A 22895-nucleotide genomic window follows, 5' to 3' on the forward strand; every position below is an offset into this window, starting at 1 on the left:
ACATTCGTTAATGTTAACAAGTAAGTGCTTCTTTGAGGGTTAGTTAGTTTGAAGTTGCCATTCAACATTCAGCCTCAGGTCAGTAAAAGGGAAGCAAAGCTTAAAAGATGAAACCGTGCATCTCAGATGATGAGATGCAGAGTTTCCATACAGCGTTTTTAATCAGCAACAGTGCCACATTATTTATTAAGTTGTTTTTATAATATCTGTAGATTTAATGCTTTGTTTCAAGGTTTTAAACTGTAAAAACACACCTCAAATGTTATGCTTTTATAAGTGTATCATCTGGTTTCTATACAAGGCAAAACGTTGTGTTGGGGGTTAATTGGATGTCTTTATTAAAATACATCAATTTATTTACAAAAACATTTGCATTCTTTATTCATATAAACACATTCATTTTGGAGACTGAAGTTCATGTATAGCACCTGCATGTTCTTCAACCCTGACTGTGTTAGGGTTGTTCAGTCTTGGGAGTGGGTTCAGTCACCATGGCTTTGACCTCTCTGAGAGACTGCCAATTAGTTTCAAATGGGATGGTGGTTTTATCATGCGGACCCCTGTCCACTTCAAACAGGGCTGAGACCACCACAACTCATTTCACATAGGCCAACCACCACCAGATCAAAATGACTTTCAAACACTACTGACCTGGGCTGGAAAGGAATCTGCGACCTAGAGGTAAAACACACTCACTATTACAATGCTGTCTACACATAGGATCCCAAATTAAATCAATAAACAGCAGGGGTCTACACGATCCGGAAATGGGGCCAAAAACAGGCAGGGAATTTGATGAGATTACATTGAAAGTTTCCCATTTCTGAATCCAAATCTTGCACACCCTTAAAATCCAGTAAGGTCACCTAATGAATGCTGATATCGCATGTTATATTAAACATAGAATCATATTAAATCGTGTGGGCATTCGTAGGGTGTATGGGAGGTATTGAAGGGTTAGGACTAATCAGTATGCAACCCTTCAATACTTTATAACTGCCAGGAATACAAATGTATCACTAGGAATGTGCTACCATTATAATCAAAATGAATCAACCTAATCTACATGATTGCCATTCCCAATGACAGCTAGAATATTTAAAAGAGTTTTGCATCTATATACAGCAAAATTATGAATTAATTTGTAATCACTAAACAGTTACAATGTCATGCATGTTTGTCATTAAAGCGGTACCCATTTCTTTTAAGTAAAGGGAGACAGAAATCATTAATAACCCATTTAGAAAATAAGTCACAAGCGCTCTTTCATACAGAGGGAAAAGCTCTATAAAAGGCAGTGAGAGGCAGTGAGGCGGCACCACACCTCTTTCTCAAAGCGCTAAAGGCTAGCAGCATGCTTGTCCATAACATTTTGTTCTGTGACCCACATGCTGACCTATGAATTCAGTTCATATTCACCTTGTGTCCTTTTGCCTTTGCCTGGCAGGGTGATATGAAAGATGAAAGAAGGTGGAATTACAAGGCATGGAAATGAAATTTATGGCAGTTTAAACAGGTAAACAACAACAACTGGAATCTGTGTGCATGTTATTAACACACCACGCAGATACGATTGACGTATTTGGGGGTTGTCTGCTTGTGAAGGGGCCGTGCAGTTCTGTGCAAATTCTTACCCAGCTCTTCTTCTTCTTCTTCTTGGCTTCAGCATCGTTTGTGCTGCCCACACTTGAGAGGCTCGTAGCACTGTTCATGCTGGAGACGCTGTCCGAGGAGTGCTGCCGTCTGATTCGCAGGTCTAACAAACATAAACAACACATACGGGATGGCTGTAAAGGACGTGTGGTGTTTCTTTGCAGTCTGTGGTGCACCCACACAAAGAATGAATGAATACTGTGACGTCTACTACTACTACTACGACTACTACTACTACTACTACTACTACTACTACTACTACTACTACTAATAATAATAATAATAATAATAATAATAATAATAATAATAATAATAATAATAATAATAATAATAATAATAATAGAAGCAGCTTTTAAAACATATTTAAGAAGTTTGTTTTCTATGTTTTTTTGTTTATGTACAATGTTAAGGGTATAAAGAAAACCAGCTTTGGGGAAAAAAAAGGTTGTTATCTTTTTTCAAATTTCTGCTTCTTGAGCTATGATAGGGTTTGAATATACTATTTTAACCCTCCTTCTTCTGAAGGTAGTAGCAAGAGCAGGCAGGTTTGCTGAACAGGCTGATAGTTACAGTATAAAGGGATTTCAGTAGGTTTCAATGGCTAAAAGTAAAACGTTTTCAACGATTACATACAGCTAAACTGTGGAAGATTGTAGCAAACAGATATGAATTAATTGACTTTTAGATTACAATTAAACACTGCCCATACAACTACAATAGTAGTCTTTAGTAGTAACCTAAATAAACATGGCTGTATACTGCTACAGAACACTATGATATTTTTTTCTACGCAGGGAATCCTAATTTACTTGCAGTGGGCTGAGGTGATGCCAGCATTGAGTCACAAAGCTGTCCTCATTTCGAAGACATCTTCTTTGAGAAATAAAAGAGATCCCAAGATTATCAGCTTAAATGCTGACATCTGGTTGAATTAAGAATCATGAAACAGAAGGGAAACAGATGGTATGATATTCTACATACTTGCACAAAGAGGTACTGCAGAATCAAACAATATCAGATGAAACTGACAGTTTATCTTCTGCCAAAGGGACATGCCCAGCATTATGTTCTTGTGTTTGGACCCAGTGACATGTTTTTTCTTGTTTCAGTACCTTTATGTAAGTGGTCAGGACCGTTCAGTGCTACCTGGATGGCCGTCTGTGCATCAGTGTTCTGTGTTTTCAGACATTCAATGGTTTCTCTTAACTCTACCAGCTCAGACTCCTAAAGAAAATTGCACAAATATAAAAGATTACTTCTGCTCCACGGAGAGCAGAGCCCGCAGACTGTACGTAGCTCGGTTATGAAAATACAGACAGGCCTCTCTGAAAAAAAAGAGACTACTTAGAAAAATATGCAGTTTAATAGACGGTGATATTCCAAGCACATATATAATGTAAACACTAGGATTCTTAAAAAGATTCTAACTTCTATAGAGTGTCTAACACAGGATTGATTGAATGCTGTATAGATACAGCAGACTCTCTCCACATTAAGACATCTCTCTGTCAGCACCTTTTCATTTGAAAACAGTCTGATTTGAAAGAATACTGTCTAGATTTCTATTAGACCCTATTAATCAGTTCCTTTGGTGTTAATAGACCAGTGTTTGGATATTGATAGATAAAAAGCAGGACGATGTATTGGACTGATGTTAAAGAAAGAATTGGCTAAAAAAAGAACACATGAAACAGATGTTGGCCTTTTTGTAGTAGGTCATGTACAATACCTGAGATATTAAAAATCAAACAACACGCGCACACACGCACACACACACGCACACGTAGACACACACACACAATCACACACACGACTGTTATCATTTGTTCAAAATGAATGCAGTCATCAGTCCTGAGGTTCACAGTCAAACCACTATGTTGTTAGCTTAGGTAGTGTTAAAATAAGCTACCTGTATATTAGGATCAAGGGTAACTTTACTTGGTCAAGTAGGACAGCCGCAATCCTGTCTCTGAATCACTTGCAGGCCGGGGGTAAAGTTTAATTTTAATTAAAAGATGGTCATCCGTTCTTGCCTTTTCAACAGAGATGTCTCTCAAGAATCTCCTTCATTTAATTTAATACGGATTAAAGCTGCCAAAGTCCATAGATTTCAGCAATAATCTTGTGGAAGCAGAGAAATGCAAATCGCAGATGATCTTAAGTGTAACTAACATACACGGCTGATTTAAGAGCTCTGTTTCAGGTTCATGGATGTAATCCCCTTGTAATAGTTTGACTCTTGTTTCCAGTGAGTTTGTTAGAACAACTATATCTCGCATTACAGAGGTGGGCGAAACGCTTATTTAAAGCTGCAAGAACTGAAAGAAATGTCATCTGCGCACAGCTCGTTTCGGCGAGAAACGTCTACTAGAAATTATACCTGGAGATAGAAAAACTGCTTTACTAATTGAATGAAATGATTTAGTCATATTGGACTCGGTATTGTTTAAAAGCTGGAAATGAAGTTTGCCCCAGATGGAACCCACCTTTTGTTCAGCTGTCGTTGTCAGGCTGTGCAGGCGGCAGGTCATGTTGCTTAAGCTCTTTTCAAAAGCAGCTACTAGATGAGACTGAAAATAAAACATAAATTAAATATGGAGAAAAATACATTATCTAAGGCACCGATAACAAAAAGAAATGAAACCAAAAAAAGGCACGTCAGACATTTCACGTCAAAACAATTTTGATGAATTTACTATGTCACTTTCATACAGTATATCCTATGATTGAGTGTTTTTTTATGGATGACATAAGCAAAGGGATCAAATAACTTCCTCTAGAGACTCTGAAAAAGGTTAAAGCTAAATATTTAAAAAGTAGTTTATGTTTTATATAGTGTTTTATGTTCTAACCACGCAGTACTGTGCTAATAAACACTTTGTATACTGAGTTGTACTGAACCTAAGAGAATCATTTCCATAAGATTCAGCTTGTTGCTTCGTTTAGCGATTTGTGACCTACAACTCAAGCAGATTATTCCATTTCAAGTGAACCTTGCAGTACACTTAAATTAACTTTCACTGTAGGTGAAAATTGGCCAGTTGTTTTTGATAATTGTAATGACTGAAGGGATGTAATCTATTAATTATGGATCTCTTGCTTCCCAATACACTCCTTGGCTGGTTACTGCTTTCACTTTTCAAATAAATAAAACGCTGTCTTCTTCCCCTGTGCCTCAATCAGTGCTTTCCCTATAAAGTCAGATGTTGCATAGGTGGTGAGCAATCAAAGCTGTACTTCATAACCAAACAATATCGCTTTCAATTCAGAAGTGAGAGAAATCTGAGGCCTGGCACGCATTAAAAGTGTCTTTTTAATGAACGCTTCCCACAAGATTTTTTAAAAGAAGCCAGACATCTTGACTATCGGTTCTTCAAAATACTGTAGATTCTTGTCGGTGTACAATGATAGCCTTGAGGTAGTTTAATTGTAACATGCCATGCAACAGATGAGTGTGCACAGCATAGACGTTATTTTGTGGAAGACATTATCCCTATTAGAAATGATTTGCCCTCTGTCGTAATAATGGATTTTAAACTCAAAACTTTAAAGGAATGTTTTGATAATGACTGAATTTTGAAAGCCTGTTGCACTTTGTGCACCTTCTCCAAACATTTTTCAGATTAGTTTATTCTCATTTTTCAAAAGCATTGTTCAAAAAATAGTCCTAAAAAACCCCAAATCCTTAAGAGTTTAGGGCCCTGTATTGCAGGCCACATAATAAACAACCACATAATAAACAATTGTAATTTTGGCTCTGAAATGTGATATATGAAATGACAGCAAAACTATTTGACATGCTGAGTAAATGTTTATTTATAAGGGCCTCCAATGGATCTGCAGCTGGAAGCATACTCTGTATCCAAAGGCCTCAGGAGACAAATCTTCTCCACTCGCCGCTCACACGCTTCTATCTGAAAAGTGAGTCACCAGAAAAGCCACTATACACTAAAGTATAAGGTCCAGACAGCTAGGTTAAAATTATATTATTAAAAATTGTATCACACAAAGCAGATAGTTTATGCCAGAATGGATTGTATTCAAGTCGGACAGTTTTTTTCAAGGGTGAGTGTAATTGCATCAGTCTGATGAGAGAGTAGTGTCTGCTCTGTTTGGGGTATGGCCTACCTGCACGTACCTGTTGACAGATCATTTCAAACAAGGCATGCAGCTGAGCGACACATCAGGTAAAGCCGGTGTTGTACCCCTACTTGTTTTATACAGTTAACTGTTGCCCTACTGCACATTCACAAATTATAACACCAATTAAATCAAATTATGTTTAAAATATTGATTTAAAAAGGGTACGGATGGCTAAATATATAACTATATATCATTTATATGATTTCATAAGTTTACTTGTATGGCCTTTTTATATGCTTCCAAACAATGAACACGAACATTAAAAAACACACTTTCCTAAATGCATGTCTTTAGGGTACAATAGGTTTGTCTCACTGGAATTAAACAGAGTCCCGTGTCTTTACTGCTGTAGTTCATCATTTATAAAAGTGGAAATACCAAAAGGAAATCAATCATAATAAAAATAAATGATGCTACAACCAGAAAGATTACTTTACAATACATGATTACTCCAACTATACCTGCAGGTGTGTATAGTCTTCTGGTGTTAAATTAGAAGGTTTTTTTTTTTTTTGGTCACATATTGGATTTTTTCAGTACTGTGTACTTCTAAAATGACTGCCTGCTCTTATTTTCAGTTAGGGTGATCGAAGAGATATAAGAATCTCCTATCCTGATAAGAGATACCTGATAGCTACCCTTATCGTCGTCAAAGCAAGATCGAAAGTTTTCTTTACTTCTCTTTAGTTAGCCACGTTTGCCTCCTCTTGCAATTCGTTAACCCTACTATCCTCCATGTGACGTTCCAGCAGCTGGGATTGAGTACAAAGAAATCCCCCCACCTGACTGGTCTGGAGAAAGGGCTGTGCAGCCATCCAGATGTCCGGAGTGTGAGCGACAGGCCCATCCCTGCCTCTGTTGCATCTCCCCGACCGTTTCCTACAGTTGTCCTGCCGCGTCGCAGTGGGATACTGATTTAGAGCTGGCCACACCACAGACTCTGCCAGAGAACTGCCTCTGCTTTCCACTGACATTCTCTCTCTTCAGACACATAGCAGTCCACACTCAGAAATAGTCTATAGCCTACAACTACTGAGCGAGAGAGCGAGAGGGGCGGGGAGAAGAGCTGTGATCTGAACTCACCCTAATGGGGGGACTGGGGCCTTTGACAGTCAAAAACAACCTGCAAGCTGCTGATTGGTTGCCTGTAGTTTGTCTGATTAGAGCCTCAGTCTTTCCTTCTACAGTTACAGAAGTACAGAAAAAATTTGATCTTGCAAAACTGTAAATGTATAGCTTTTTGGCTTGACTTTGTTTACATTTTAGATTGCTTGAGCCACAATACAATAGGGCCACTTTACAAGAGGTAAAAAGATCAGAGTAAGGGGTTTCTGCTAATTGAGTATGCATTCCTGCTAATTCAGTGAAGTACAGTACCTTCCAGTGCAACACAAGGAAACAGACCAGAGATTCAGTAAAGTGCCCTGTAATGAATCCCAGCGATTCAGTAAAGTACCCTATTAGCAATCCCAATAGACAAAACAAAAGAACAGATACAACTAAACTAAAATAATATCCTTTCATGGCTAAATTACAATAAAACTAAGACACAATTTGAGTCAATCCAATTCATTGCTGTTTGCTTCTTGAGTCACATAGCTTTTCTACTGCAGTTGCATTATAGCATGAAGGTGGGTGGTGGAACATTTAGTCTCAATAGCTACAGCTGGCTGAAATTAGAAATACTAAAGGAAATTAAAATGAAATGACAAATGTTTAGACTAGAAGTCTTTTTCAATGTCTTAAAAAGTGTTTAATAAATAATGATGAGATTCTACAGAAAGCTAAACTATGGAAAATGTAGAAAACAGAAACCAAGATCATTTATTTTCTGTAAAAGCAGACATGATTGTGTGCCGTTTTAATGTATGCAGCTGCCGATAAGCACATTTCTCATTCCTAGTCTGTTATCTCATCCAAATCCTGCACTGTTAGCTTACAGAGGTCATACCGTAACATAACCTCCAGGAAGCTGCTGCAGCTTTTGACTCTTGCACCTTGTTCCCATACAGCATCTACAGCTATGGCCAAAGGTTTTGCACCTCCCTATATAATTAACATATTGAATTGCATACCGCTTTGTGGTTTTCCATATGCTTAATGAAAAACTGACAAAAAAAAATGTTACAATCGAAATCTAACATAACAAACTGTACCACTACTATTGCTTCCGGTAGACTTTTGCAAGATAATTTTGTAGTTCCTTTGATTACATGATGTTAAATAAAAAACCTAAAATAAGTTCCTATTATTATTATTATTATTATTATTATTATTATTATTATTATTATTATTATTGTCTAGAATCCTAAAATTCTAGGTGTTGTAAAACATTTGGCCATAGCTGCAGAATAATATCATTTATCCTGCCCCCATCATCTTCTCTTCCAGTCTAGAACAGTTCTAGAGAAACCACAGTGTCTTTTTTAAAAAAAAAGGGAATTATAGGCGAGGGTCCAGGAGTTTAGGACAATAATGGAGGTACATTAATGAAATTTAAACTAAACTCTACACACTGTGCATAATGTTAACTCCTGCAGCTTTATACTGTACTGTAAAACGTCAGTAATATAAATCATGTTTTATACAGTATACAGTTTATAGCAGTGTACAAGATCATTTGTTTCTTTAAAACTCTGTGAGGCACCAAATCGTTTACTGAATAAACAAAAATGCAAGGTTTTGACCTTGTGTTCCTTTACAAATCACAGTGCAAATAGATACAACTCGCTAATATCCTTGACAATGATCACATTGTCTAAATCTTCATATTTTTTTTCAGGAAATCATTAAAAGTGGAGTTTGATATTTTATTAACTTTGATGTAACCTACATTTAAAATGGAACTAAGAAAGCTTAGAAGTGTGGTCAGATATCCTGTTTTTTATGATTGCTAAATAATTACACAGCTTTACTGTACCATCTGATCCTAAAGCTATCAAGCTTTGTTTGCTTCACATAATTACAGCCAACATTAACACATCACCAGCTACTCTTTCGATTGACTCAGTCCTGTATTTCACCTTTACCCTGTGTATTTCACCTTTACATGTTCCAATGAACAGCTAGAATTTATTTTGTACAGTCAGGAGACTGTACAAGACTTGTGATTTAAACAAGGCTTAATCCAGCACATTCTCTTCCCCTGTGGTCTGAGCTTAGAATGTCAAATTGCATGTGATTAGTATTAGTGGGGATGGCAACATTGTGACATCTGCATGAAACTGGTTTGTGACCCCGGAATTCTTCCCACCTACAGTCCGAGATAGTTCTACCAACCGGAAACATCACACTCTCTTGAATGGTCAACTGTACAGCTATGGCCAAAAAATGAGCATCACCTAGAATTTTAGGATTGAGACATAATAAACACATTTTCTTTAATGAACATAATTTAGATCTTTTATTTGACATTGTGTAAAAAAAGAAACTATAAAATGATATTGCAAAAGTCTACCGGAAGCCATGACAGTAGTAACAGTATTTCATGTTAGATTTTGAAATGTCAAGTTTGTCAGTTTCTTGTTAAGCATAAGGAAAACTACAAAGCGGTATGTAATTCAATATGGTAATGTAACATTATTCAGCAGGCTTCATTCGACTTTTTGAAACACAAGTAATGAATTCTATTGGGTGAAGCAAAACCTTTGGCCCTAGCTGTAGGTCAGTGGCAGACGTAAATACCAGCACGCCCTCAAACGTCTTCACCTGCTGTGGCTCGGACCTTTCAACAATACTGCTGTTTTATTCAGTGAGGTCAATAATAAGGGCATCTGTAGATAATGAGTGCTGCAGTTTAGATCATTAAATCAGACTGGTGAAAAAAAAAAGTGAAAAAAAAACTGTATACTTCAGTGAAATAAAACGATACACAAAATGTCATTTTAATTGAATTTTGAGACATTACTATTCCCAGTGGAGATACTATGAACACAATTTGTTTCCACTAGAGATTTAACTTCTGACATTATAAACAACTGGTTTCTTTGAAATGAAGGCACACACCACCCTCTCTGCTTCTAAGTCCTCAGAAACTCCCTCCGCCCTGCGCATTCTTGACTCTGTCGTTTGGTGATTAAAAGGATCTGCGATAAAGAATGGCTTCATTTCTCCTTTTGATCAGCCCTTTCTCAGAGAGACAGCTGATGAAATTAACTTGGGATGCAGCAGAGTAAAAAAGCCATTTGGGTTTTCAAAACTCCACTTCAAAAACCTTCTCATTGTTGTCACTCTGATTAACGGCGTGTTTGGTTTCCAGTTTTTATCAGCTTTAGCAGCCTGGGCACGCAAGGGTACCTTGACTATGATGAACTCGAAGCTCATTCCTAACTGTTAGTGTTACACGTCTTAATTTGCCAATGTCTAAATCTAGGGTTAGAAATGCCCAGGGATGCACCATACACATACAGGTTTGAAAAGCTAGTGTGAAAAAAACGTTGGAGAAAATGTTTTACTTTGTATTTAATAACTATAAATAGTGATATCTATGCTGAGCAAGGACATCAGATAGTACTTGCCTGCACTGAACTTTATTTAGAACTTATTTTTAATAGTGGGTTTGCTTTAAAATGCCTACTTTGTCTCCCAAGCATGCAACCCTACAGTTCAGCTGTTTCTGTAATTACACCTCTTTAAGGGAATTTGATGGAATACACTTACATTTGATGACATCTGAGAAGTTAATGTAGCAACCTTTTCCTGGGAGGCATCAAGCTCTCTCCGCAGCTTTCTTATTTGCTGTTGGCAGAAGACAAATTCCAAGTCACGCCCCCATTGGAACCTGTCAGCAGCAACTACACATAATATGGCTGAGAGTGCAGATCTCGCACTCAGAATGTCAATGTCAAGACTTTCATGTAAAGCTTCAGGTTAAAAAAATGCAACATCATAAAATGGCAATTTACTGGCACAACTTTAATGTAAATGGGGTTAGTTTTGTTGGTTGAGGGAATGTAACTCCAACCTTTAAAAACAAGAAACCGTTGTAATTACCTCTGAATGTGCCTTTTCTTCAGTCTGCAATGAAAAGTAAAGGATTAACATAAAATATTAAAAAATATTAAAAAAAAAAAAAAAATTACAGCTTATAAATAATGACATATTGTACATAAAGTAAAAAGGAATAATTGTGGGCTAAGGAGTCTGTTTAAACAACATGGACTGCATCTACAACCCCCAGGGCTGTATAATGCTCTAAAGGAATCCAGGGGCACCTTATCCTGTTTGGGTACAGGTTAATAAAATGAACCCTTAATTCTCAAACAGGTGCCTGCAAGTCAAACAAAAAGTGAACAGCACACAGAGTTATCTGAGAATCAAGTCCAGCAAAAAAAAAAAAACATGCAGTGACCACAGTATCAACAACTCCTGGCTAAAGTATATTGATCCGAGCAAACACTCCGCTTATCTGCGTATTACCACTTTATTACATTTTAATAACATGTTTTTGTTGAGAAGTATTACATTGTCATTAATTTGTTTATGGACAGGTTAATTTCCATTACACGCCACGGAGGGCTCAAAACACTCATACAATTCCTGAATGAGATTACTGCCAGCGCTTGCTCTGAATAAGCAATAAGGTACTGGCTTGCAGCTCGACGTGTGTGCTTCAGAACTGCATTTGTTACACTTGCATATTATAAAAGGTGCATGAACTTTGTCTAAAACTAATGCAAACAATGAATTGTTTGTGTTCTTCATAAGTGATCACCATGTCAAACAGTGGCAATGGTGTTTGATAAAGGTTACTTCACTTGCAGGTAATTGCAAGTAACAGGATTTTCAAAAAGTCTCCAAAAAGCTCATTTTGAAATTGCATGTCTTCAAGAATCTAAATTAAAACTTCAGAATCATGATAAATCGCCTTCTGAACTTAATCACGCCATTGTCAGCGAATTCAGAATTATGACATCAATTCACCAGGAAGCAAACTGTAAGTAGAATACCTTTAACTGAGTGTGTGCCTTTTGCAGCAGATTGTGTGTCAATACTATTCCTTGGTTTTAAAATGAATACAGGTTTCAAAATAGGAAGATCTTTTTGAAACGAGATATTGGCACTTGACATGTTTATGAACTTTCAGACAAAGGCATACATCCATAATATATCTTGTTAAAGGCAATTATTGCAGTTTAATCAAGCATGGAATAAACTCTCCATGATGTTAACTGAAACTTCCTTTATTTTCAAAACTGCACGCTGTGTCCGATATCTACCACCACAGCAACATACAAGCCTGGCCTGAGCAACTGCCTGCTACTGCTTGTTTTGGTAACCAAAGGAACTACGAGATCCATCAAGCAAGTGAAGAGAGGAAAAGCACGTTTTCAGATATATCGTGCACTTTGTATAAAAGCAAGTAAAACAAAAAAAAAACAAAAAAAAAACACATTTTCATAGAAGTATACTCACAGCTGAATATAGGGATGAAGTACTGGAAACCAGTGACAATGAAGAGCCATGGACTGCAAAATCACAAGACAACACAGGATTAATTACGAAGACAGCTTCAGAAACCAAGCTAAGCGTGAATATATCTTGCAGTGAATGACAGCTTCATACAGCAGATGCAATTATTGTCAGTCAAGTTAAATGCAACAAAACGCTCTGCTAAGTGGCAAGCATTTTCTCTAAAACCTCTTTAGTAAATGGCACTAGCCACTTACTAAAAATGACACTTACAAAGCATGTCCTTATTCCGTACACATTTTCTGACAGTATTCTGAATGTATTTCTTTTGTCTTGAAAACAGGGTTGATTTCTAAATGTTCCGATTTCAGTAAATCGCCGCTGTGCACAGCAGCACCCCCCTACCTTCCTCCATGCTGTCTCTGAAAGACTCTGACCGGCTCATGGCTCTGGGCTGCTCCTCCAGAGACACGGCACTGCCACCCAGGACGTGCGAGCCCCCATACAAGTCAAACGAAGACTCCTGCGCTGGAATGCTGTTTGAGCGCATCATGCTGGGTCCAGGAAGGTTAAACTGGGACAGATTTGTAGGGCTCACTAAAACACAATAATGACAAAGATTACGGCTACTACTACTATTACCAATGCTAATATTTTAAAAGCAGTAATAAAGACGATATAAAAGGTGTATGTTAAATTACGATTCTGATATGCTCAGATAAAAAGATACATTAATTACAGATATTGCTTTACAATCATTTTATTTATAAAAGCACAGAAGTATAAGCCCGTGAAACAACAGACCTTTTCTGCACGGACAACTATTGTGTTTTTGTTCTTTGAAGCTCAATGAGTAATACTATCATTGACCCAAAATCTGTTTCTCTCTTTTGATTTACAGCAATGCTCGTGTCACCCACCCAGGTTGGAGTAGTGGTACTTCCCGGCTGTGGAAGAGGAGATAGCCGAGGGGGAAGCCAGGGGAGACTGGCTGCCTGTGTCCTGCAGTCCTCCGGTCGAGTGAGAGCGCAGCCACTCCTTCCCCTCCTCCTGTGAGGTCTGCCGAGACGAGGGGGTGTACCTGAACAGCACACAAACAGAACGGTACTCACACACACACACCACAGGGGGGCACTGCATTCGAGTTGTAAGCAGGATACTGTAAGACAGCACAGGCAGATAAATCAAAGAACATGTGTTTGGTATGTTAAAATGGTGTAAGCTACAGCAACAGAATCTTTTGGTAAAAAAATGATTTTGATTTTGAACAGTAAAGCACAACATTGGCAGATAATTACATAATCATTGTATACAGTATGGTTTGTTACTATCAGTTTACCTATAGAGAATTACAGAGAATTTGAATATGAACCAGAGCATACACCAACATATTTGAAGACTTTCAACACTTCTGTATTTAACTGTACAAAAGATAAATCACTCAACCCCTTGCACAACACGTAACTCGGTTTGTATAATTGATTTAAACTTCTTATGCTGATATAGTTATACAAGTTCTCTACATGGGCAAAGTAGGAATTTGTTTACTGGCCTGGTTTGTTGAGCCAAGTTTTCTTTTTTCTTGACTTCTGTACTCGCCTGTGTAACTTGCAACCTTCATCTTGCAATAGTTAATACAGAATCTAGATGTACAATTATGTAGGCTGCACTGATTTTGTGAGTTAACCAGGCCACACAATCTGCACTCTTAGCCATTTCTTTAAAACTACAGCACTTACATCACCAGAAGGCAGATATCTGCTGTACTGAAGTCTGAATCCCATTTTAAGAACGCAACCCATCCGCCCTAATACCCACTCACTGTAAATAAAATAACATTATTTCTTCTGACATTGAAGACAACAGTGGCTCCAAATTGCATCGGCTATAAAAAAAATGCCTTACTTTAAGCCCTTGTTAAGGGAAAGGTAGCAATTTAAGATCAAACTGAATGGCTGAAGGTGACCCATCATTACCAGGAATGGAACATCTGCTTGAAGAAGCACATTACTGCTGCATGACTGTCAAACAGCATAGAATTGGATCCGTATTTGCTGTAACTTTTCTATTTTAGAGGGCAGTAGAGGGTGCTGGTGACTGATCAATATTTTTGCACATGGCTGACAGCTATGCCACTGACCTACACTTTAAGGGCTATGCACACCGGGAGCGAAGCAAACGACACGAATACAGCATGAGTACATAAAAAAAAAAAAAAATGTACCTAGTCATGAAAAGAAAATACTGTCTGCTTTTGCTCCTTTTGTGGAGACGAAATAAAACATATAAGACAAAAATAGTCTGGGTACACCATACACTAAAAAAAAAATACATTTAACAGTGAATGTTTATATGTGATCTGGTTTAACATGTAAATCATTCAAAAAGAATACATCTACACATTTCTTTATAATACATCTACACACTACTGAGAATTAGTTTAATATACTTTTTTTAATTGATTTTCAGTTTTAATAAAATCTTCAGTTAGTGTGTGAATGTGATTATTATTATTATTGGTCAACATTATTAAAACAGAGAGGTGTTATTTTACAGAAATACGAAACCAGTGTGTGGTGCCCCCAGTTACTGACTAAAATTAAGGTGAAAAAGAGATAGACATACCATCAATTTCCACTTATTCTGCTATTTCTTACAATATGGTGTCTTTCTTTGTATTGTCTTTATAACCACTGACACTGGCATCATAAAGAACATTATATTTTTCGACTTTAATAATTACATTCTCATTGTTAGAATGTTCATTTCTCTTTTATTTCTGTGATAATTTCTGCGTGAACGAGACAGTGACATTCTGACAGCCTCTCCTTCCACTCTGTCCGAGTAATGACGTGCTGTTTACAGAAACACAGAAGGCTGGCGCAGACAAACAGTCAGTTTGAGACAACAAGGCAATTCTATCTTTGTAAGGGGGGAGTTTGCGTAGCAGCTACAGGAATATACGCTTGGACAGTTGTATTGAATTTACCGCTGTATCGTTTACAAAGGGTTTTGCAGCCTCGCAAAAAATAACAAACTTATGCACAAATGTGAGACTCCATTGCACGGCCGTGAGACTCTCAAAATTGTGAAAAACCGTGAGTTTGACGGGTAAACCTTGAGACTTGACATGCATGTACATGCATTGCGAGTAATAATTTAATAAGCACGATAATGTCCAAGACTTACCCGTGACCACCATGATATCAAAAACCCAGCAGTGCAGTATTTTGGTCAGTGGCTTATTGTGAAAGGTGGAGGTGGCTTACATTGATCAAAAATGAGCAATCAACAGACACAGCACTCAGCAGGGGACAGACAGACACAACGCAAACTAAAACTGCACGCAGAGGAGTCCAAAATTCTAGTGGAGGAGGGCGTTTTAAATTATAATACCTGGTGGCCTTTTACAGCTGGCTGCGTTTTGAAATGATTGTCCTTGAGCAGCAAATACCTCAATCTAAAAGTGGTAGACTGTAGATAAAACCTGTAATAAAACCTGTCTGCATCATATTAGGTTAACACTGTAGATGTAGCACTAATGTAGCATAAATGAGTAAATTAAGTCAGTATCATATATTATATATATATATATATATATATATATATATATATATATATATATATATATATATATATATATATATATATATATATATATATATAGCAGTAGTACCTTAGTCCCTTTTTGGGGAGAGTGTTTCTGTCAAGCTGCATGCTGTTAAAACAAAGAAAACAGACAAAAAACAAATAATTATAACACATAGGACATATAATTTGCCTTTGGCTATCAAATATTCTTGAAAACACTGGTGATATTTATAACACAGATGAGACGCCATGACTGAATACAAGTGGGGCTTGTCATTCAGTATTGGTCAACAACTGATTCTACTGTCCTCTTCAGTGTGCCCACAGATAGACCACAGATTTCAGCTTGATTACAAAAATTAGATAGGGCAGAAACACAGAATATGAAGAACCCATGCATCATAATTTCCATTCTGTGTTTTATACTGTGTTCCAATCACACACTGTACCAGTCCCTTTTAATGGTAATGTAACAATAAAAAAAGGCAATAAAAAACATCATTTCTTGTTAGGGTAAATTTCAGTACCTTTTTAGTTTACAGTACATGATTTCCAATAACTCTTAGCTGCAATTAAAGACAACTTTTTACAGTGCAGTGAAACCCTGCTATTAAAGCAGTCCAGGGACCAACAAAGTCTGGTCAGGGGGTGGTTAGTGGCTAAGAGTTTCCAGGTACAGAACACGGGTTGATATTTAGGGACTTTGCATGCTGTAGTTTCTTAATATTATTAGTGATGTTTCTCTTGGTTAACAAAAGAAAACGAACAAATCGGTACAAGCAGTACAACGTACCCCTCTGAGACAGTGGACTTGACGCTGCCAGTTCTCATCAGCAGGCCGTGCACCTCTTTGGGAGATGTGGTCAGCCCGCTCAGGGATCCGTGGTGGCCGACGGGGAAGTCGATGGACTCGGAGCTGGTGTGCAGGCTGGTCAGAGACTGGTAGCTCAGAGTGTCTTTGCTGCCGGCCGAGGAGCTGCTGAGGTTGGTGGACCACTGTTTGCCCCCCGAGGTCAGGGAGTGAACGGACGCAGGGCTGGAGGCCAGGGACTGGTTCAGGCTGATCACGTCCATGGTCAGGTCCGGGGGTTTATTGAAGAGCGGGCTGTTCCCTCCGCTTTGCCCACCCGCACTGCCCATGCTGCCTGTGCCCGATGAGGGAGACTCCAGGCTTCCTTGCCATGTCAGCGTAGCATGAGGATTGCTGATCACTGTGGAGCTTTTTGACTCTGGGCTGGCTGTAGAGCTTGGCTTGCTGCTGGCTTTGGTGCCAAATAATCTGAAAAGAATAAAGGAACACTGGCTTCATGCAGTTCATTCACTGTAATTTAGCCTTGACGTAGATCACCTGCCTTCTAATGGATCTAATGGTTTTTTGGACATTAATTACCCAATGGCATTATTTCATAGAATAAGCAGCTATAATACTTACACAATATATTGTTTTATCATGATTCTCTGTGATTTACAATGTTTGCCTGTATACTTTTGCTATGCTTTACTAACCCAGATTTCCCCTACCAGTAAGAACTTCACATTAGGCTGCATCAGTTTGAGTGCTTGTTGTAAACCTGCAGTTCAAACATTCCAGACAGACTGATGCTGTAGCAGCAGCTTAATGATAAATGATACTTCAGCAGCAGCTTAATGAATCCAGTGGAGGCTTAACCTCAACGTCAAGTCAAGATTAATAATGCCAGAAGAAAGAGACATAGTAGAATGCTGCAGCATTTTCTTACACTTTATTTCTACATTATTCAACACATTAGCTGCAAGTCCTACAAGACGCCACAGGAGGGCATTCTCATTGCTGCTGCTCACTGTTCTGAATGCACCACAGCAGAGACCTGCCCACACAAATATCTATATATACAGTATGTATTTTCCAACAGTTAGTCCTTAGAGAGTTGGTTGGATCTAATGACATGTGGGCAGAACAACAAATAACAGTACTCTATATTTAGATCATTCCCGAGTTGTGTATTGTTCTGCTGTGAAAAGAAATCTGCTTCTTATTCCATACTGAATCACCTTAATCAAATACAAAATCACACCATCCAATGAAAAAAAAAAACCACTAAATATCTTTTCAGCTTTAAACAAATTCAGTTCACCTACTTGCATATTAATGTGTGTGATTGTTATTGACTTTGTGTGTCTGTCCAGACAGTACAGGAGGCTAGAGGTCTATGTGTGGCGTGACACTCGGAACATAACACAAAGCTGTGAAAGCCATGACTTTGCTTGTTGAACACCTGGTACAAAAATCAAAATGCCTGTTTTGTAAAGAAAGCCCACTTTGAAAAGTTTTAAATCAGTTCTAATAAGACAGCCATTTGTGATAAAAGCCTTGAGCAGGCTGACCACGTCTCCAAAAGAGGTGTACAGCCTGCTGATGAGAACTGGCAGCGTCAAGATAGCCAACGTGCTTGAAACTACATTGTTTTTTTAATGCCATATTGAAAAGTGAATTTCTTATTTTTAAGAGCTTCTGCTTTAGTGATGTGCATGTTGTAACACTATGCATGCTTGTTATCATGTCACTATGCGCCCTAATCCCAAAACTTTAAGGACTGTTTGAAGGAATGCTTTTTTAAGTGTTTCTAAGCATTCTCTTAGGTTAATCAGTGCTTTGAGAGTTCATGAAAACTTGTTTTAAAACAATCAGCTAGTGCTTTCAGCTGTTTTAGAGAGGGTTTATCAGTTTAATCTTATTTTTTCATTAGCGGAACTAATTCACTATGACAGATCATTTCAAATGAGTCTATCTCTTACCTGCGGAAGGTAGGGGAGGCGATGTCTGGGTATTTGCAGCCTGGCTGTCTTAAGCTTGTCTGGCTGGTGGAGGTGGGACTCGATTTAGGAGAGCTAGACAGAGAGACGCTCTCCGAGTCCGAGACGGACACTTTCTCTTTATCGGTCTGGTTGATGGTTACAGGGCTGCATCGGCCTGAACCCATCTTGGTGGGCTCCCTACGTTTGGTACTGGAAGCGGCGCTTGATTTGCTGCTAACATTGGAGTCAATACTGCTGGAGCTGGAGCGGTGCCCTCCCCGCGCCACAATCCCGCTGGAGCTGGACTTGGCAGGGCGAGGCAGGCTGCGGTACTGCAGGGGGTTTTTCGAGCTCACCAGCAAAACCCCATCATCCTGGTTTTGGGAGCCATCCAGGCTGGTTTTGCGCCCTCCGTTTCCCTTGTCGGAAATGGCTGAAGACTTGGGGATTTTCCCCAGTGTGGCTGAACCGCTGGTTACGGTGGCTCCACTGGCAGTAATCAGAGCTCCAGACCCTGTCTTCTTAAACCCGAAAGAGCCAGTGGTGGGCGGCCTGGCTATGCCAGAGGGTGGCTTCTTCCCTTCATCCCCGCTGTTTTTCCCTGCATCAGAGGGAGACCGCTGTATGCTTTTGGAGGGAACCTTTCCTTTTTCAGAAGCCTTGGCATCATCTGTTTTACCTGTAACAAAAAATAAATAAGCCCTTCTGTTGAAACAGTCTGCATGTAATGAAACTGAACTGTCCGCTACTAATAGGCTGGTACAAATATTTGAATATTATAATTGAAACAGCAGTTTAAAAAAAAAAGGAATGTTCAGCAGCAATGGTATCCGAGAATGTCTAAGAAAGTTGGGATGTGTGAACTCTGAACAAACTCTTCAGAGTTTGTATCAGCCCTTGGCCCAAACATACATCCACAGACATTCACAACACCTTTGGTCATGTTTCAGATCAAGAAAAGAGCAAGATATCACAGCTGGTATAAGCTGCACATTGGCTGCACAGACTTCAAAGAAAAACTATTTGGTCTGAGAGCTATTTTAAAGCGGAAGTGCTCCAATAACACTAACAAATGGATAACTGTTTACAAAGTTTAGCCTTCTGTGCATCCTGTACCCACACATACTGTATTTAAATGTGTTCCTCCTGAAGCATGTTTGCCACTACTGTTCCTCGGACATTTCCTTGCACATCCATTCAGCAGGAGGTTTTAATGCAAATATTCATGGTCTTGTCTGGAACACCTCAGTAGCAGCTCTGTTATACACAATGTCTTTTTACAGGAAAGCTCTATATATGCATATATGACAAAACATAGAAAACACACTGCGCATTTAAATCTATTTTTCATCATTAAGCTCGAGACTGAAGGAGCAATGAAAATCCTACCTGGTGTTTTGAGAGTGCCGGTTGCAGTTTTGGTCCGAGGTGGCGTTATCCCGACTTGTGCCGTCATGCCCCTTCTCCAGGATCCTGTCTGAGAAACAGATAAGGTTGTCTTCTGCCCTCCTTTCTCTGAGTCTTCATAATGCCCAGAGGAGTTACCCTTCCACTTGTTACTGGAATCCATACTGCTGTCAAACTCATCAGCTTTCTTCAGATCTTCAGGACTGCCCCAAGAATTCTCATTGTCTGGGACGGAGTGCTTTTCCGAGTCTGTCTTTAACTGAGAACATTCAAAAAGATACACTGTGTGATGATCACGAGCAGTACACATGATACAAAACATACAACAGTAACATGCATTTAACTAAATTAGGATTTGTTTACAGGTTTCACAAATTCAGTTTCATTAAATAATATGGCTAAAATGCAAATACTGTAAGAAGAAGAATATACTGATAAAGGAAACATAAGTAAACATAATATACTGACGAAGAAATAACATTAAAAAAAGAGGCAAAAGGGAACTGAAATAAGGGACCCTGACCGACAACCAGACCCTGACCGACAACTAGTTATTGTCTCCTGAATTGGAGCTTATGATGTTTTGTACATTAGACAGAAAGGTTAGAGTGTAGCTATTCTGTATAGCAGCAGGGCCAGCCTTTTAGTCTGTGTGGGGCCCTAGGCGGGGGCCCTAGATGGCAGCCCTAGGCAGTGACCCCCCCCCCCCGAAAAATAAAAATAAAAAAAAACACCCCCACACATTATGTCAATAAAACGGTAGGCTACTGTTCACCTTCAGTAATCAAGTAGGCAAGCCAAACTGCATGTGTGCTGTCACTTAAGCGAAACAAAAACTGTTTGCAAATATTATCCTTTTTATATAAATCTAAAATTATATTTGACCGATCCACATGTAACATTTCACATTTGGATACTGCACATTCAGCTGCAGTTTTGAGTGCTCTTTAATTTTTGCTGTGTAAATTACACCAAAACAACAAAACATCATGAGGTTGTTTTTTTTTCTGAAGCAGCTTTATTTTATGCCACTCTGCGTTTACGAATGTACTTCCAAACATTTATTTGTTGCAGATACCTATTCAGACAGTTGGTGTGGTGGTCCGTCTTACTTACACAATCTTGATTTCATTAGCGATTAATAGTAGCCTACTCACTTTAAGAAAAGTCTCCAGTAAAACTTTAAAAGACAATGCTGCACTGTCCTGCGCCATGTCTTGATTTTCTTCGGTGGAATGTAAAGAGGGACAGGCTATTGATTAGCCTATCAGACAGATAATCCTTAGAAGTTGCATTTTTTAAAATAAATTTTGGTAACGCGTTATATTGAGAGGCATAAATTAATCTTAAATAGATATGCAATTGCATCTTAAATTAATGTTACATTAATATTTAATAAATATGAAATAGCTGTTTTCTTGTTAAATGTGAACCAAATGTCGATTGAAAATGTAATTGCATGTCACATCCATTTATATTACGTTTTGTTACCCTTGAAAATATGTAATAATTTCCCATTCTTTACATGTCCTTACTGAAAATACAGTTAATCTGACTTAAATGTTAATGGAAAGTAACAAGGAATAATTTAACGTAAACTTAATATGTAATTGCATATCTAGTACATATTAATTTAACATGAATGTAATATGCAATTGCATATCTATTTAATATTAATTTAACGTAAATTTAATATGCAATTTCATATCTATTTAATATTAATTTATGCCACGCAATATAAAGCGTTACCTAAATTTCTTATGATCGACTACACTGACATGAGGACATCCACTTTGTCAGTCAGAAAGTGCAAATGTGGTAACGTTACGTTGGTAAGCAAAAATCCATATTTTGGAGGTGATTATTGTGAAGAGTCTGAATCGGATTAATTTGCTTCCCGAAGCAGATTTTTATTTGGCGGTTTGTCTAGATACAGCAGAGCTTCTAGTTGCCGCTTGATTTGAATTTCTTTATATTTTTTATTTTCCTTTTACAACGGCCCGACTCGTACTTGCAAGGGGCTGACATAATACACGCAAAACTGTTTCTACTCTGAAGACGTCATACAATTTGTGACGAGCGCGGGGCTCCCTTAGGTGTGGGGCCCTAGGCCGCCGCCTTGCCCTAAGGCCAGCCCTGTATAGCACGGCAGTCCAACATAGTCCTCTTGCTTTAGATGTGAAAGCTGGATATTCGGTAGTTTTTGGTAGAAGCAAGTCAAAGTGCAAAATGTTTGTCTCCGGTCCTGGATATGTCTCTTTCAAAGAGGTGTGGCAGCTCTGCTGTACAGGTGGATGGTTCAGTAGAAAGGTACGATACCTGAGGGCCCTTGCTCTTCCGCGGAGATGCAGCAATGTTGGAATAGGAGCTGACAGACGATGCTGTGTTCAGGTCATCAGTGCTGATGTTGTCCAGGGTGTCACTGAGACCACTGCTCACAGAGCTGCTGTCATCCCAGCTGCAAGGGAAGACAGGAGAGATCCGAGCTCACTCTATAGGTTTCATTATGCTGCCAATCTATACACCCAGGATAGCAGGTTGAGCTGTACTATTCCATTCCCAATGGGGGTTCTGCTTTTACCCAATTTTACAGCAGGAAGGATGAAAGTCAAGTGTGAAACATATTACATTGCACTATACATGGTCATGTTAGAGGTTAATATTACTGGAGGATACCTGCATGTGGAAAGCAGCATTGTTTAATTAAGAATATGAGAAAAGGTATGAACGAGAGGAGGCCATTTAGCCCATCTAAGCTCGTCCGCTTCCAAGTAAGTTGACTCATGTCAAAACTTTGTCAAGTTGGGTCTGAAAGGACCCAAGTGATTCTGCCTCAACAACATGACTAGGCAACCCATTCCATACCCTCCCACTCCTTTCCTGTGCCTAAATCTATCTCTGCTTAATTTCCAATT

The 22895-nt window shown here is 38.6% G+C and overlaps 1 protein-coding gene across 13 annotated transcripts in view; it reads right to left on the bottom strand.

Annotated features, from left to right (window-relative positions):
* Window positions 1-22895, bottom strand: part of LOC117415139 (neuron navigator 3-like) — a 283877-nt gene that overhangs the window by 16156 nt on the left and 244826 nt on the right. For 8 of the 13 annotated variants that reach the window (XM_059027613.1, XM_059027614.1, XM_059027603.1 and 5 more), the window contains 15 exons: window positions 22300-22438; window positions 19963-20239; window positions 18574-19252; window positions 16592-17077; window positions 15884-15925; window positions 13128-13288; window positions 12613-12804; window positions 12211-12263; window positions 10789-10812; window positions 10456-10533; window positions 4140-4223; window positions 2766-2877; window positions 1635-1756; window positions 1420-1440; window positions 652-675 (listed from right to left, as the gene is read on the bottom strand). In XM_059027613.1, the coding sequence (XP_058883596.1) occupies window positions 652-675; window positions 1420-1440; window positions 1635-1756; window positions 2766-2877; window positions 4140-4223; window positions 10456-10533; window positions 10789-10812; window positions 12211-12263; window positions 12613-12804; window positions 13128-13288; window positions 15884-15925; window positions 16592-17077; window positions 18574-19252; window positions 19963-20239; window positions 22300-22438 (2494 nt within the window). The remainder of the gene's footprint in view (window positions 1-651; window positions 676-1419; window positions 1441-1634; window positions 1757-2765; window positions 2878-4139; window positions 4224-10455; window positions 10534-10788; window positions 10813-12210; window positions 12264-12612; window positions 12805-13127; window positions 13289-15883; window positions 15926-16591; window positions 17078-18573; window positions 19253-19962; window positions 20240-22299; window positions 22439-22895) is intronic. The other 5 variants (XM_059027606.1, XM_059027612.1, XM_059027611.1 and 2 more) reach the window with 3 other exon arrangements.

The sequence above is a fragment of the Acipenser ruthenus genome, chromosome 7, assembly GCF_902713425.1.
Source record: "Acipenser ruthenus chromosome 7, fAciRut3.2 maternal haplotype, whole genome shotgun sequence".
Lineage (NCBI taxonomy): Eukaryota > Metazoa > Chordata > Actinopteri > Acipenseriformes > Acipenseridae > Acipenser > Acipenser ruthenus.